This window comes from Solanum stenotomum, chromosome 6 (assembly GCF_019186545.1).
Source record: "Solanum stenotomum isolate F172 chromosome 6, ASM1918654v1, whole genome shotgun sequence".
Classification (NCBI taxonomy): Eukaryota; Viridiplantae; Streptophyta; class Magnoliopsida; order Solanales; family Solanaceae; genus Solanum; species Solanum stenotomum.
In genome coordinates, this window is record NC_064287.1 from 56,647,804 (window position 1) to 56,661,926 (window position 14,123).

Here is a 14,123-nt window from a genome sequence, read left to right on the forward strand (position 1 = left end):
TGATATGATTTTCAAGATGATAGGATGCGTTGCAAGATAGATTTCAATTTTGAAGTTTGAAAGTTAAAAAGTTGGACCAAAGACAACATTTTGAGTTGACGAAGCGGGATTTGAATTTTGACAATTTCACTATGTCTGGGTGATTATTTATGGATTGGTTGGATGATTTTTCTCTTATTAAGTTTCTAAAATTGATATTTTCTTTATTTGAAGTTTGGTTTGTGGTTGCATTTAGCTGATTTTTGGCGCATAAGACTTTTACATTATGTGTAAATCAATTTTGAAATCAATGTTGACTTTTGACCTCAGTAGCTCATAGTTGATTTTTTCACTTAATTTTTGAATTAGAGTTTTATATATAACAATATGGATATAAATAGACTCGTATACTCACATAAAGGATGATTTTGATAGAGTGAGAGCTTTTGGGAGTGATTCAAAAAGGAAGGTGATCTTATGATGGTTCATGAAATATTTGCTCGACTTTCAATGTAGGTTATGACTCTCTTAGATTAGCTTGGGAAGTGATTTATGTATCAAGTGTGATATGTGTTGGAATATTGGTGGATTCGATAAATTAGGAAGAATGACTTTATGTTAAATCTAGGTTGGGACCTAAATAATAGACATTAATTATATGGCATGTTCCTTGTTTTCCATGAGTATTATGTTTGAGGCTTTTGAATTGGTTTAGATTCATTTTATTTTTAAGATATAACTATCTAATTCTTGCTCGCAATTGGTTAATTTATGATGTCTACTGAGTACATGTATTAACATACTTATACTACTCTTGCTGTATTTTTTTTTATGTAGCTCCAACACTAATTGCATGCTGTATTGATTTTGTTGTTCGAGGTAACGTTTATTTGAAAGTTTGGGTGAGCTACTTGGCGTGAAGAGCAATGTATGGCTACATCTATCTTATTTCCAGTCTTTTGTTCAGACAATCTTGTAATTTTGGACCATACGTATGTTTTCAGTTTTAGATGTTCTTGTATCGATGACACTAATTTTGGATATATACAATTATTTTACATCCTATCAATATCTATTAAAGTTCGACTTTAAAGCTAATATGTCGCTATTAATTTTTATTGCTTTGATCTTTCACTTATCTTTGAGGAGTACTTGACTTACATATCGATGAATTAATATAGATATCGTTATAACCTTTGATTTTGGATCGTGACATATAGCGTACGTACAAATGTTAATTACATTCGACATTTTCTTCGCCCTAAACAAGAGAAGGAATTTTAAGAGCTTGATTCTTGGGAGAATTTTCACCCAAGATCAACTCCATCCAACAACCCAAGTAAGTATATATTTATAGTTCATAAATACTATGCTAACCCTAAAGATTTAAAAAAAAAATTGTCAACATTTTATGAATCTTTCAAGAATCAATCATTAATGAAAAATGAGATTATTAAACCAGCATTACATAAGCCTTACTCAACTAGTGACAAATATGCTCATTTGGATCATCATCAAAACATACACATGGCATAAAATAAACAAAACAAAAAAAAGTAGGTTAATATATAGTATTAAATTTGCCCTACTAACAACTTACTCCCATCTCCCCTTTGATGTTATTTAATATTTTTCTTGCCGCATTGGCAATTCCCTTTCACTATACGTGGCAACACTTAGCTTACTCCATATTTTATTTTATATTTGGTTGTATTCTATATGTTTTTTTTCATAAAATAGAAAATGAAAGTAATAACAAAATATAATATGTCATCCCATTTATATGGGAGTAATAATCATAAAATAGAAATGGAAGTAATAACAAAATATTATATGTCATCCCATTTATATGGGAGTAATAATCATAAAATAGAAATGCAAGTAGTAACAAAATATGCTATGTCATTTTTTATACTATAATATACTCAATTCCATTGTGTTCCTACGTATGGCAAAAAAACTTTTACGTATAGAGATATAGTGAGTGTGTGTGAGATCTACATAGTTAGTAACATAAGTAAATAAGTGTTAGTAGAATTCGGAAAAGAATCGCATCTCAAGGACTGTGATGCAAATAGTCCCTTTCACAGTTTAAACTCATGATCTATATTTATATTTAAAATTATTTTTTACTAATGATCCAAGACTCTCTTTTATTGTTTATTCAATTAATGTACATTTTTAACACTATTTTTATGTTCTATGTTCCAATTTATGTAGCACAGTTTGAATTTTGAGAGTCAAATAGTTTTAAGTTTAACTATTAATTGGACATGGAATCTTCTATTTTTTAAAAATAAAATTTACATATTTAAAATTCACCTAAAAATACATTAAATCAAAATAATCAACAATTAAAAATAATTTAAAAGATAAAAGAAGAGTATAGTAAAAAATAGATTTGTTTAGCCTTAAAATTAAAATAAGCCACGTAAATTAAAACGATGAGAATCAAAAGACATTTATATTAATGGCATCTTTTTCCTTTCTATTAGATGAGATAAAAAGATGATAAAATGATAGTGAAAAAGATATCTTGACTTTATGTGAATAAAAAAAAAATACAATTAACTAAAAGACATGTGGCAAAGTGAGAAGTCGAAAACACGACAAATAAAACGTCATCAAATACGAATCATTGAAAAGAAATCAACGTGGCTATTTAGACCTACCAAATAATGAATATTGTCATCTTAATCCAAATAAAAATAGCACAATCAATATACACTTTGATTTAATTTATTAGTGACACGTGAACTATAGTATAAAAGGTATTTAATCAAAGAATAATTTTATTAGCTTTGACCTTACTTTTTTGGGGGTGGTAGTGTACCTAAATTATTGGGAAAAGAAGGAAAATACCCTTTAACGTTATCAAAATTCAAACTCAATTGTTTTTTCTTAATCAACCAAAAAGTGGTTGATTTTTTTATTTTTTTTATTTAAAATAATTGAGGGTATGGGAGGAAGAAAATTACAAGATAAGACATCAAAATTCAAATTCGTCAATCAATAGAACTATTAAACTTTACTTTATTCACAAAAAAATAGCACAAAGAAATAAAATATGGTAGAGAAGCCGAGCAAAAGGGTTATATTTACAGAGTTTTTACTTTAGATCGATCAAGTTGATATTAAAAAGGCGTAGTTTAATGTATATAAAATATTTTACGCTCATTTAGTGATCGAAAAAGGATCAATTTCAAGGAATATAACATAAATAGTCTATTTTGATTCGAGTATTATTAGTTGATTTTATATTTTGAATAGATGATCTATAGATTAGATGAATAAATTATTCAGTAAATTTTTAAACATTAGAAGTGACAAATAGACTGTCGACAAAGTAAGAGGCAGAAGCACACAATAAAAAAAAATCTGTTAATCCAAAAATATTTAAAATATAATTAGAACTTATCTCGTTAAGCAAATCCAAAAATCAGCCTAGCTCCCATAATTCTAAACTAAAAGTTATACTCCCTCCGTCTATTTTTATTTGTTATGTTGTGTTTTTTTCAAGTTAATTTAACTAATTTTCAAAGTTAAATTAGATACATTAATTTGATATTTTAAATAAAAAATTAGATATTTAAAAATTATACGAAAAGTACTATAAATTGTAACTTTTTTTATCTCAATATGATGAAAAAATACATCGTAAAATATTAATAAGAATTCTTATAGTTTAACTTTTTAAAAAGAAATTATGATAATTAAAAGTCGATGAATAATATAGTATCAATTATTAAAGATCTATATATATGCATGAATAATTAAATAGTGTAATGTAAGTATAACTTTTTCATCAATTTCACTAACACCAAAACTAGATGCACAAATGACAATGTCATTTTTCACTTTTAGAAAAAAGAAGAAAAAATGAAAAATGAATGACAAAAAACGTTATAAATTTAATTTTTAAAAAATGCATACGTGTTTTCATAGATGACATTTTTATAAGATTTTTCTTCTGTAGTCTCTTTCACATCCCAATTATTATTTTAAAAAAAATACCACTCAATTCCAAAAGACAGCTAAGTCCTTTTGTTTGTCCACGTATTTGCACGTGTCCCACACTCTATGAATCCTTAAAATATTTACCAATATGTAAAAAAAATATTTACATTAATCGACTTATTAACAAAGTAATAAAAACGATATGATGTTAGTAAGCTAATATAGTTATTATTATCAAAAAAATATATATAACACAGTGATGAAACTGTTTCATTCTTGATAAAGATATTTTAAATTTTAGTTCTAATTATATTATAATATAACTAAAAATATTAATTTTATTATAATAATTATCTCAAGCTAAAATGGTTGTCAATGAATGAAAAAGGACCATATTACATGAAGTTGGACTAATGTAATCATTCAATTGTCACATGTTAAAATTTCTTGTGATAATGTAATAAAATTCCAAAATCAAAATTCAAGCAGCCTTTACCTCTTTCTCTTCTTCCAAAAAAAAAAAAATAGTAATACTACTCACTCCGTCTCAATTTATTTATCATAATTTTTAATATAAAATTTAATTTTAAAATATACAAAATACACTAAAATTAATATTTAATCTAATAATTTTAAATATTTATATATAAAAAATAAAATATTATAATTATCAATAAATTAACAAGAACTTTTTTAATGGACTAAAGAAACTACTTCTTCAATCTCAATTTATTTGACATATTTTTATATTAATTAACAATTTAACTTTAAAAATATTCATTTTATCATTAATAAAATAATTTATAGTCACACAAATATCTATCTTTAAACCATAAATTTCAAACAAAAAAAATTCTTCATAAACATCGTATCCAGATAAAATAACTCATATAAAATAGAATATAAAATAGAACGAAATAAAAAAATATTACTTTTAATCTAAGATAAAAAGTGGGCGGAAAAACAAAAAGATTCAATCTTCTAGAAGTTACATGAGAGAGTGCCACGTAGTAGGGGACCTCAAAGACTTTTTTAAATTATATTTTTGAAACTTGTTTTTTTTATTTAGATTCATGTATTTGGTCCAAAACTTTACTGCTTGATAAGGTCGGCTATTAAAATGCCTAACTTTGTAATACGTGTCACATTTTAGAACTATCAAGATTTTAAGAAAAAGACAATAATACTTATCTCTTTTTCCAATTTCGTCCATATATAAATCCCCCTACCATCCCAATTTCCAAAAGAAAAAGAAGTTTAGAAATTTTGAAAAAAAAAAAATTTGATAAAAAAAATAGTTTGTTAATAAAAAAAAAAATGGGTGTTCAAGAAAAAGATCCACTTTTGCAATTAAGTTTACCACCAGGATTCAGATTTTATCCAACTGATGAAGAACTTTTAGTTCAATATTTGTGTAAGAAAGTTGCTGGACATGATTTTCCTCTACAAATTATTGGAGAAATTGATTTATACAAATTTGATCCTTGGGTTCTACCTAGTAAGTTTCTAGTTTTATTCAATCTCTTCTATTTATTTTTCACTATAGAATTGGGCTGACTAATTTGAGACTTCTGGTTAAAGAATAAATGAAATTATATTCATTTCATCATAATCTTCGTGTGGTTTCTAGTTTAATTAAAGTTTTACTCCTATTGTTTTAATTTTAATGGATGGATTCATAATTTAAGTTAATTTGTATCTAAAATATAGAATTGAGTTTTAGTTATTTTGAATCAATTAATAAGAAAATATTGTTGTGTAATAATAAAATGATGATTTATGTGTTGGAATTTTGAATGAGGAAGAAAAAAAATCAACTTTTGAAAAAAAAAATGAAACTTTTGATTTCATATCATGAAATCATATGACGAAAGGAGTTGCTCGGATGCTAAGCAACCCTCATTTCCAACTCAAAAGTTGCAAGTTTGAGTCATCAAGAGAGCAAAAAGGGGTGGGAGCTCCCAGGGAGAATAAAAAAAATTAAAATAAAATAAAAAACATGAAATCATATCGCATGGCCAAACGGGCCCTTAGTTTAAGTAAGATTTGGAAGTTTGTCCTTAAGACTTGACAAGAAAATTTAAGTTAAATTATTTTCAATTACGAGATGATGCACACCAAATGATATTGTAGTATTAATCATTTGAATTTGATAAATGATGGATTATATGTAATTTTTGTTATTAGGTAAGGCGACATTTGGAGAAAAAGAATGGTATTTCTTCAGTCCGAGGGATAGGAAGTATCCGAATGGATCTAGACCGAATAGAGTAGCAGGTTCCGGTTATTGGAAAGCAACGGGGACGGATAAGATCATAACTTCGCAAGGAAGAAAAGTTGGAATTAAGAAAGCCCTTGTGTTTTATGTGGGTAAAGCTCCAAAAGGATCTAAGACAAATTGGATTATGCATGAATATAGACTTTTTGAATCATCAAGGAAAAATAATGGAAGTTCAAAGGTAATTTAATTCAACATTACTCTTTTTTTTTTTTGGATGAATATTTGCACTTTTAGTCCTTCAAATATTGATAAATTTATGCATTTAACCTTTGATCAATTGAAATGTGCACTTTTAATCCACCTTCTTGTGAATATTTGCAAATTTAGTGAATTATTAAAAAATGTATTTAATAACTAAGCTCTTTGTTTCCTAGCCCGTCAAACTTTCTATTATTCTATTAATGAATTGATTTACAACAACAAAAAGTTAATTTTTGTGCTCAATCAAGCAGCTTCACATAAATTGGGAATTACTACTCATATTTGTTATACTATATGATGAATTTGTACTTGATGTGCTCTAAAGGGACCAAGAGTATACATTTTAGTGATTTGAGGTCAAAATGTGCTTTAGTCAAATAGTATAAGGGTTAAAGTTTAAATTCTCAATAATTTAGAGGACTAAATGTGCAATTATATCCCATTTTCAATTTGTCTTATTGCATTTTTTGATTTGTATCTGATTTTTTTGATTTATTTTTGTATATTTCAGCTAGATGAATGGGTGCTTTGTCGAATTTATAAGAAGAATTCAAGTGGACCAAAACCTCTTATGTCTGGTTTACACAGCAGCAATGAATACAGCCACAATTCTTCGACTTCGTCCTCATCCCAATTTGATGATATGCTCGAATCGTTACCAGAAATGGATGATCGATTCTCCAATTTACCGAGATTGAACTCTCTTAAGACTGAGAAATTGAACCTCGAACGCCTGGATTCTGCCAATTTCGATTGGGCAATCCTTGCTGGGCTCAAACCAATGCCGGAATTGCGCCCAGCAAATCAAGCTCCAGGCGTTCAGGGTCAGGCTCAGGGGAATGTCAATAACCACATCCACAACCACAACAACAACAATATGAATTTTCTCAACGATGTTTATGCCCATCCTACTACGAATTTCCGAGGCAATACCAAGGTTGAAAGTATTAATCTAGACGAAGAAGTTGAAAGCGGGAACAGAAATCAACGGATTGATCAATCAAGTTACTTCCAGCAGAATCTGAATGGATTTTCCCAAGCGTATACGAACAGTGTTGATCAATTCGGAATCCAATGTCCGAACCAGACGTTAAATCTGGGGTTCAGGCAGTAGGACACTGTATATACAGAAGATCTGGATTTAGATTTCATTGCCCCAACGGATTCGAAGAAAGAGGAAGTACAGTTTCGTGGCCGATGAAATTAACGTCTTCGAATGCAAGTTGCGTCTGAAGTCATTAGGCTGAGGGCACGTCTGCTTGGACGTTATTTGCAAGTTGTGTCTGAAGTCATTAGGCTGAGGGCACGTCTTATTTGCAAGTTGTGTCTGAAGTCATTAGGCTGAGGGCACGTCTGCGTGGAGCTTATTTGCAAGTTGTGTCTGAAGTCATTAGGCTGAGGGCACGTCTGCGTGGACATTAAAATAACGTTATAATGTACACAAACAGGAAATATATGCAGGGGCATGTATATTCTTTTAGGTACTGGGCTTATAGTTTGTTTTATTTTATGATACGTTTCCAGATTTGGATGTATTTTGTAATTCTTACATTTCTGTGTAGCAAGTTATAGAAGATATATAGAAGTTACTTTTAAAATATTTTTAAAATTTATCATCTAATAAAATAAGCCATATTTATGTGGGTAGATATCATTTTATCAAAGATAGAATTAAAAATTTAAATTAGTTGTTTCTAAGATAAGATAAAGATAATTATTTTTTTAATCATCTTCTACTCGCCCTTTTTTCACCTAATGTACATCAACTTATATGGCTATTTTATTTGAATCAGTACATTTAGGCAAACCCTGCGAAAAAGACATTGGTGTTATTTGAAACTAATATTCTTATTCGAGAGATTTCTTGCTCAATCAATTGGGCCACTATCGAAGTGGCATATTTATACACTTTCCAGAGACTAAATTTTATTTTTTTTATATGTATCCTTTTCAGACCAAAATTGCATATTCTTTTGTTCACATTGTATAATGTATAGGTTAAATTGAAAATTAAATCAATCCCCTTAATATTCAATTAAGTAATATGAGTGTTTTTTATCCTTTGACTAACGGAAAATAAGCATGGCTTATTAAAATTTGGTATTGAAGTCGATGCGTTAAAAATAAATATGAGTTGAAAATTGATATTGGAGCTCATGCGTCAAAAATAAAAATACAAGTTAAAATTGAGTTAAAAATAGGTACAAGTTAAAAGTGGTTGAAAGTTGTTGTTCTTCTTCTTTTTCAATGAATTCACATATCCATTGAGATTAATGGAAGGGCTCAATGACGATGCATATTGAGTACGTTTCTTATCCTATCACTATTTATTTTTATTTCTCACAGCAAACGACCCCTTGGAGTTTGGACAAACATGTTATTAGAGTTCACTTCTGTTTTATATGCGTTCTTCAGTTTATTTTTTTTTTTGGTTTCTCATTTAGCATAAAATATTTGTAATGAAGTCCAACTAATCTGGATTCTCCCAACATGATATTTTTCTGTTCTCATAGTTTGAGCTCGAACCCAAAACCTTTGTTAAAGGTGAAGGAATCTCAATTATCCCACCACAATTCATACCGATCATTATCAAGTAATTATCTAGATTATTTAACTTTTAAGGATTTGGTTAGTGACAACCTCCTTTTTATCACTATTTCTACTAGTTAGTGAATATTGAACTACAAAGAAAAGAACGGTTTACAAGTTAACTTTATTAATTGAAGCCTAGCCCATTTTTTTATTTTATTTTAATGATAATAGTTATGTTAAAGTTTTACTTTTAATAAAGGAGTAGCAATTCTTTGACTTATCAAATAATCAGCTATAACTTTCCAAAAGTATGTGGAAATAGCCAATATCTAAAGCATTACATATGCATTTGAAGTTAAGAAGAAAGTAAAAAAGTTAGTAGGAAAAAAAAAGTATATTAATACACACACAGATTGTTTTGTGCATATGCACATTTATTTTGTTTATACAATCAAACCATTTTATAAGGTAGAACTCATTGGTAGACCCCTAATATTAGCACAATATTTCACTTAAACATTTTAAATAAGCTAGTGCCTTTTAAATATCTATAGTAGGATCCGACTATGTCATCTTTGATGCTTTTTGACAATCAACAAAAAATATAATAAGAGTATAATACACTAACTAATGATAGTTTGTAAGCGCTATTCAAAATTAAATCGAAATTGATAACTCGAATTGAAAAAAAGTTATTGATTTATCGATTATGGATTATTGATTTTACGGTTTCGGTAACGGTTTTAATTTTTTTTATATCAGGTTATCTATTCTTAACTAACCGATAATTCGATAGTAAATTAAATAATTATATTTATATCATTTGGTACATAAAGTTCTTAACTTAGAGTTTAGTTTCATACTTTTATTTTAGGTTCTCTCAAACTTTTGGTTATTCTACAATGTAATAATGTTTGCTTTTGAGCAAGATGCATTATGATAACTCATGTGCATGATTCATTTAGTTTGTCACCTTGTTTCTAAGTGATTTTTCATGATTTTTTTTGGGCATAATACATAAATGTGCCCAGGGGCGGCTCAACGTAATTTGAGGCTTAAAGAGAAATTTTAATTGAGGCCTAAAATATTTAAACTTCAAATATAGTTGTTTATTTTTTTTTTATCTTTTTAAGTGCAAATTATTACTTGATATCTTTTTTTAAAATGATTTTTTCGAATATCATTTTTTATTATTAATTTTAGGTAATATTTTATCAATTCAACATTGAAAAATATTCTTTTACTGAGGCGATCATTATATAAATTGTTAACATAATTCTATAAGTAATAAGTTGACAAACTTTACATAAAGATAAGGATTAAAACCATAAAATCTGATATAAGAAATTGATAACTTGGTATAACCCTACTTTAATATGTTTATGTAATACTTGAAAATTTAAGAAGAAACAAATAAAAGAAAAATTGTAAGTCATTTTGTTTAATACTTTTCGACTATTAATTTATAATTTTGACAGTGTATTACTCTAGCTTATCAAAAAAAATATTAAAAGAAGTGCAAAAGAATTTTAAAAAGATAAATAATATGAGTGTTAGCGAAGCGAATGTAAACATTCAAAATAATGTTTTCTTAATTTCTTTCTATTTGAATGGCGTTAAAAATAATAAAATAGTATATTCATTTAAAATTATACTTTTTAAGCATAAATAATTATTTTTTTATTAAAAAAGTTAACACATAATTTTTTCTTCATGAAAATTTGAGGCCCCCCAAAATTGGGGGCCTAAGGCATATGCCTTAAATTTATTAAGCAAGAGTCGGCCCTGAATGTGCCCTTTAACTTAACCTCATTTTATATTTATGTCCTTCAACTTTGGGTTTGCACAAGTAGACACTTTAATTTGTGTAAAGTTGAACAAGTAGACACATGAGTCCTACATGGCATAATACAAATAGGACACCAAATAGGGTAAAAATTGTCATGCAGGATGCCACATAGGACGCGTGTGTCTATTTGTTCAACTTTACACAAGTTTAAGTGCCTACTTGTGCACATCCAAAGATGGAGGGCATAGATGTGAATTGTAGCCAAATTTAAGGACATATTTATGTATTATGCCTTTTTTTTAATCAAAACTTAACGGTTAAATCGATAACGGTTAATAACGGACAAACCAATAACCAATAAGCTAATATCTTAACGATTCTATAACAATTTCACATGTCAACAAACCAATAACCAATAAATCAAATCAATTAACTTTAAAATCGAATTGAACTAACCTATACACAACCCTAATAGTTTGGGATAAATTAATTAGTATGTTTGCCAAAGTCAGCAAGAGGGCAAAATCTCATCAACATTTACATGTAAAACAAAGCAGTATAGTTATTGGTACCTCACAAGTTGACAACAAGGGTTGGGACTACCTCACAATTTCCTTTCTTTCTTTGTTAACTTTAATTATTAGGGTCATATCATTGTCAATAAAGGGAATCATTATTATCTTAAAATCACTAAGTTTTAATTATCACTCAATTATTTCCTTTCCAAAAGAACATGCGTACAAAACACCTTTGAAGAAAAAACGATATCTTTTTACTATTTCAAATTTAGGAAATCCATATATAATGCCAAGGATTGAAATGTATGAGGTCACATCATTTTGCAACTTGATATATGAGTATGCATATCATTTTTTATTGAGTTATAATACATAGTCAGTCTCTTACATTTGAAAAAATAAAAGATAAAGGAAATTTACATAAATTTCACTATTTTAAGAGTTAATCACTTACATACATTCTAGTTTGCAATATTACACATCTAATCAGATTTTGATGCCTCTAGATACATGTATCTCAGATACATGATTCAAATTTAGATGTAATTTGTTTTAGATACATCATATCCAAGTGGATTCACACCTATGTAAGATACATAACAAATCTCGTTCGCCACCCTCGCCTCTCTCCCATCTCGCTCGTCACTCTTCCATGTATCTAGTATTCCAGATACATACAGATACATGTATCTAGTGTATATCTAATGTGATTTACATGTATTTGAGATACATACGAATCTCTCTCGCCTCTCTCCCCATTTTTGTGTATCTGATAACAAAAATATATGTATTTAAGTGTAAGATACATAGAAAATTCATAATTAAAACATGTAATAATAGTATATATAGTAGTGAAATATGTTCAATTACATATTTCCATTTTTTTCCGAACTCTTTACGAGCTCAATAAAGTTAAAGTTGAGTTCTTTCTAATAATCAATAATGACACTTCCTTTTGAAATATTATTCACAACTTCTTATCAAAATGAGTTCAGCGCTAATAACCTTAGAAATTAAACTCATCAAGTTCAAATTCTACGGCAAGCGAAAATGTACACATGAAAATAATCATATTATAAACTACTAACGAGGAGACATATACATTGAAATTGTATCATCAAGACCATAGCAACCATGCCAACCAAGAACACTTTGCTTATATGGTAAAAATGTTTTCTTCTTCATATCTTTCAACACCTCCCTCTTCATCTTATAATGCAATTCATGAGCCGAATTTGATCCCATCTTCCTCCTCCTCGAGCTCGAGCTCGAGCTCGATCCTTCCTTCTTAACGTCTTCTTCACGAGCTTTCTTCACCAACGCGTACTTACTCATCTCTTCCGTATTACTACTAGCTCGACTCTCAGAAGCACTTCTAAACAACAATAAGTCTTTCAATTTCCATCTTCTGTTCCATAACGATATCAATGATGAAACAGAGGACTCTGTTTTTTCCGTATCATCAATAATTTCATCTTTTTCCTTGATTAACAAAAGATCTGATACTCTCATAGAAGAATTTAATTGAGAATTTAGGATATCTTTGTTCTTTTGTTTCATTTTCGGCGACTCAATGGGTACTATTACTTGCTTTAGCTTGATTTTCCCGCCATCAAATAACTCGTCAGCTGCTATTGTACTTTTCTCCATTATTTCATGTCCGCTAAATTCAAAAGCGAAATCATTTGTATCATCATCATTATCATTATCATTATCATGAGTAACGTTAGTATCTCCGTAGAGTGCGGAGATACGAGTAGGGCTAGTAGGAGCACTAAAAAAGAATGTTGTACCAAAATGTTGAGGACTTGAAGGTGCACTTATAAATGGAGAAGTACAAGTACTGTCGAAGTTGAAATCTGACATTTTTGTAGTAATTTAATTTATGGGAAAGAAATTGTGAGAGAAATGGGAAATTTTTAGTTTGAGAAAAAGTGGAGAAGTGAGAGTGATTTATATATAGGAGAAGGAAAATACAGAGCAATGGAGGAGGGAGAAGAATGGAAGTTATAGGAAAGAGGAAGGAAAGTGAATGATTTTGATTTGACTTTAATTAGAGATATTTAATTGGTTTTAATACGTTATTGTTTTTCATTTGGTGACTAATTACAAAAGAAAATTCATTGAACATTTGACTGGTTGTTTGGTTGCTGGTTAGAGTTATATAAGAATTAGTTAATGTATTCTTTTTAATAATTTGGACATGTATTAGTTATGTGGATTTCTTAATTGCTAACTATACATCGTATTTGGTGTGTTAAAATTTAGGTATAATATATAAACGTGTCTTTTACTTGACTTGATAGCATCTATGTCCTCCAAACTTTGGGTGTGCATAAGTAGGAATTTTTACTTGATATAGTTGAATAAATAGACACATGTGTTTTATATGACATCCTACATGGTAATCTGTTTTTTTATATGTATTATTTCACGTAGGATTTGTATGTCTACTTGTTCAATTTACACAAGTCCAAGTGTCTACATGTGCATGTCCAAAGTTGAAGAGCATAAATGTTAGTTGAAGCTAAAGTAAAGGACACATTTATACATGGCATGACATAATACAGTATAACACATAAATACACCATTTTAACTTGACTTCATTTAGTATATATGCCCTCTAACTTTGGGTGTGCACAAGTAGACACTTAAGCTTGTATAAACTGAACAAATAGACACAATCGTCGTACATGACATAATACATGTAGGACGCCACGTAAGATGAATGTGTCTATTTGTTCAATCTTATACAAGTTTAAGTGTTTACTTGTGCACATCCAAAGTTGGAGGGCATAGATGTCAGTTGAAGTCGAGTAGAAGGCACATTTATGTATTATGTCATACATAAATAAGCCTTTAACTT

The 14,123-nt window shown here is 28.7% G+C and overlaps 2 protein-coding genes and 1 long non-coding RNA gene across 3 annotated transcripts; 2 read left to right on the forward strand and 1 right to left on the reverse strand.

Annotated features, from left to right (window-relative positions):
- Nucleotides 1–5,194: 5,194 nt before the first annotated feature.
- Nucleotides 5,195–7,537, forward strand: LOC125869108 (NAC domain-containing protein JA2). The gene is made up of 3 exons (XM_049549665.1): nucleotides 5,195–5,434; nucleotides 6,124–6,395; nucleotides 6,930–7,537. The coding sequence occupies exons 1-3, from the start codon at nucleotides 5,254–5,256 to the stop codon at nucleotides 7,530–7,532; spliced, it is 1,056 nt and encodes a 351-aa protein (XP_049405622.1). The 5' UTR covers nucleotides 5,195–5,253; the 3' UTR covers nucleotides 7,533–7,537.
- Nucleotides 7,538–8,027, forward strand: LOC125869109 (uncharacterized). Its single transcript, XR_007446777.1, has 2 exons — nucleotides 7,538–7,683; nucleotides 7,782–8,027. It is a non-coding gene; the product is annotated as an uncharacterized LOC125869109 (long non-coding RNA).
- Nucleotides 8,028–12,316: 4,289 nt separating this feature from the next.
- On the reverse strand, nucleotides 12,317–13,168 carry LOC125866786 (uncharacterized). Its single transcript, XM_049547135.1, has one exon. It carries the CDS (start codon nucleotides 13,121–13,123, stop codon nucleotides 12,341–12,343), a length of 783 nt encoding a protein of 260 aa, XP_049403092.1. The 5' UTR covers nucleotides 13,124–13,168; the 3' UTR covers nucleotides 12,317–12,340.
- Nucleotides 13,169–14,123: the final 955 nt, after the last annotated feature.

What these genes read in the sequence shown, in the direction of transcription:
- LOC125869108 (XM_049549665.1), top strand. Translation starts at nt 5,254, where the DNA reads ATGGGTGTTCAAGAAAAAGATCCACTTTTGCAATTAAGTTTACCACCA. An exon ending in TGATCCTTGGGTTCTACCTA is followed by an intron (nt 5,435 to 6,123) that starts GTAAGTTTCTAG and finishes TTTTGTTATTAG; the next exon opens with GTAAGGCGACATTTGGAGAA. An exon ending in AAAATAATGGAAGTTCAAAG is followed by an intron (nt 6,396 to 6,929) that starts GTAATTTAATTC and finishes TGTATATTTCAG; the next exon opens with CTAGATGAATGGGTGCTTTG.
- LOC125866786 (XM_049547135.1), bottom strand. Translation starts at nt 13,123, where the DNA reads ATGTCAGATTTCAACTTCGACAGTACTTGTACTTCTCCATTTATAAGT.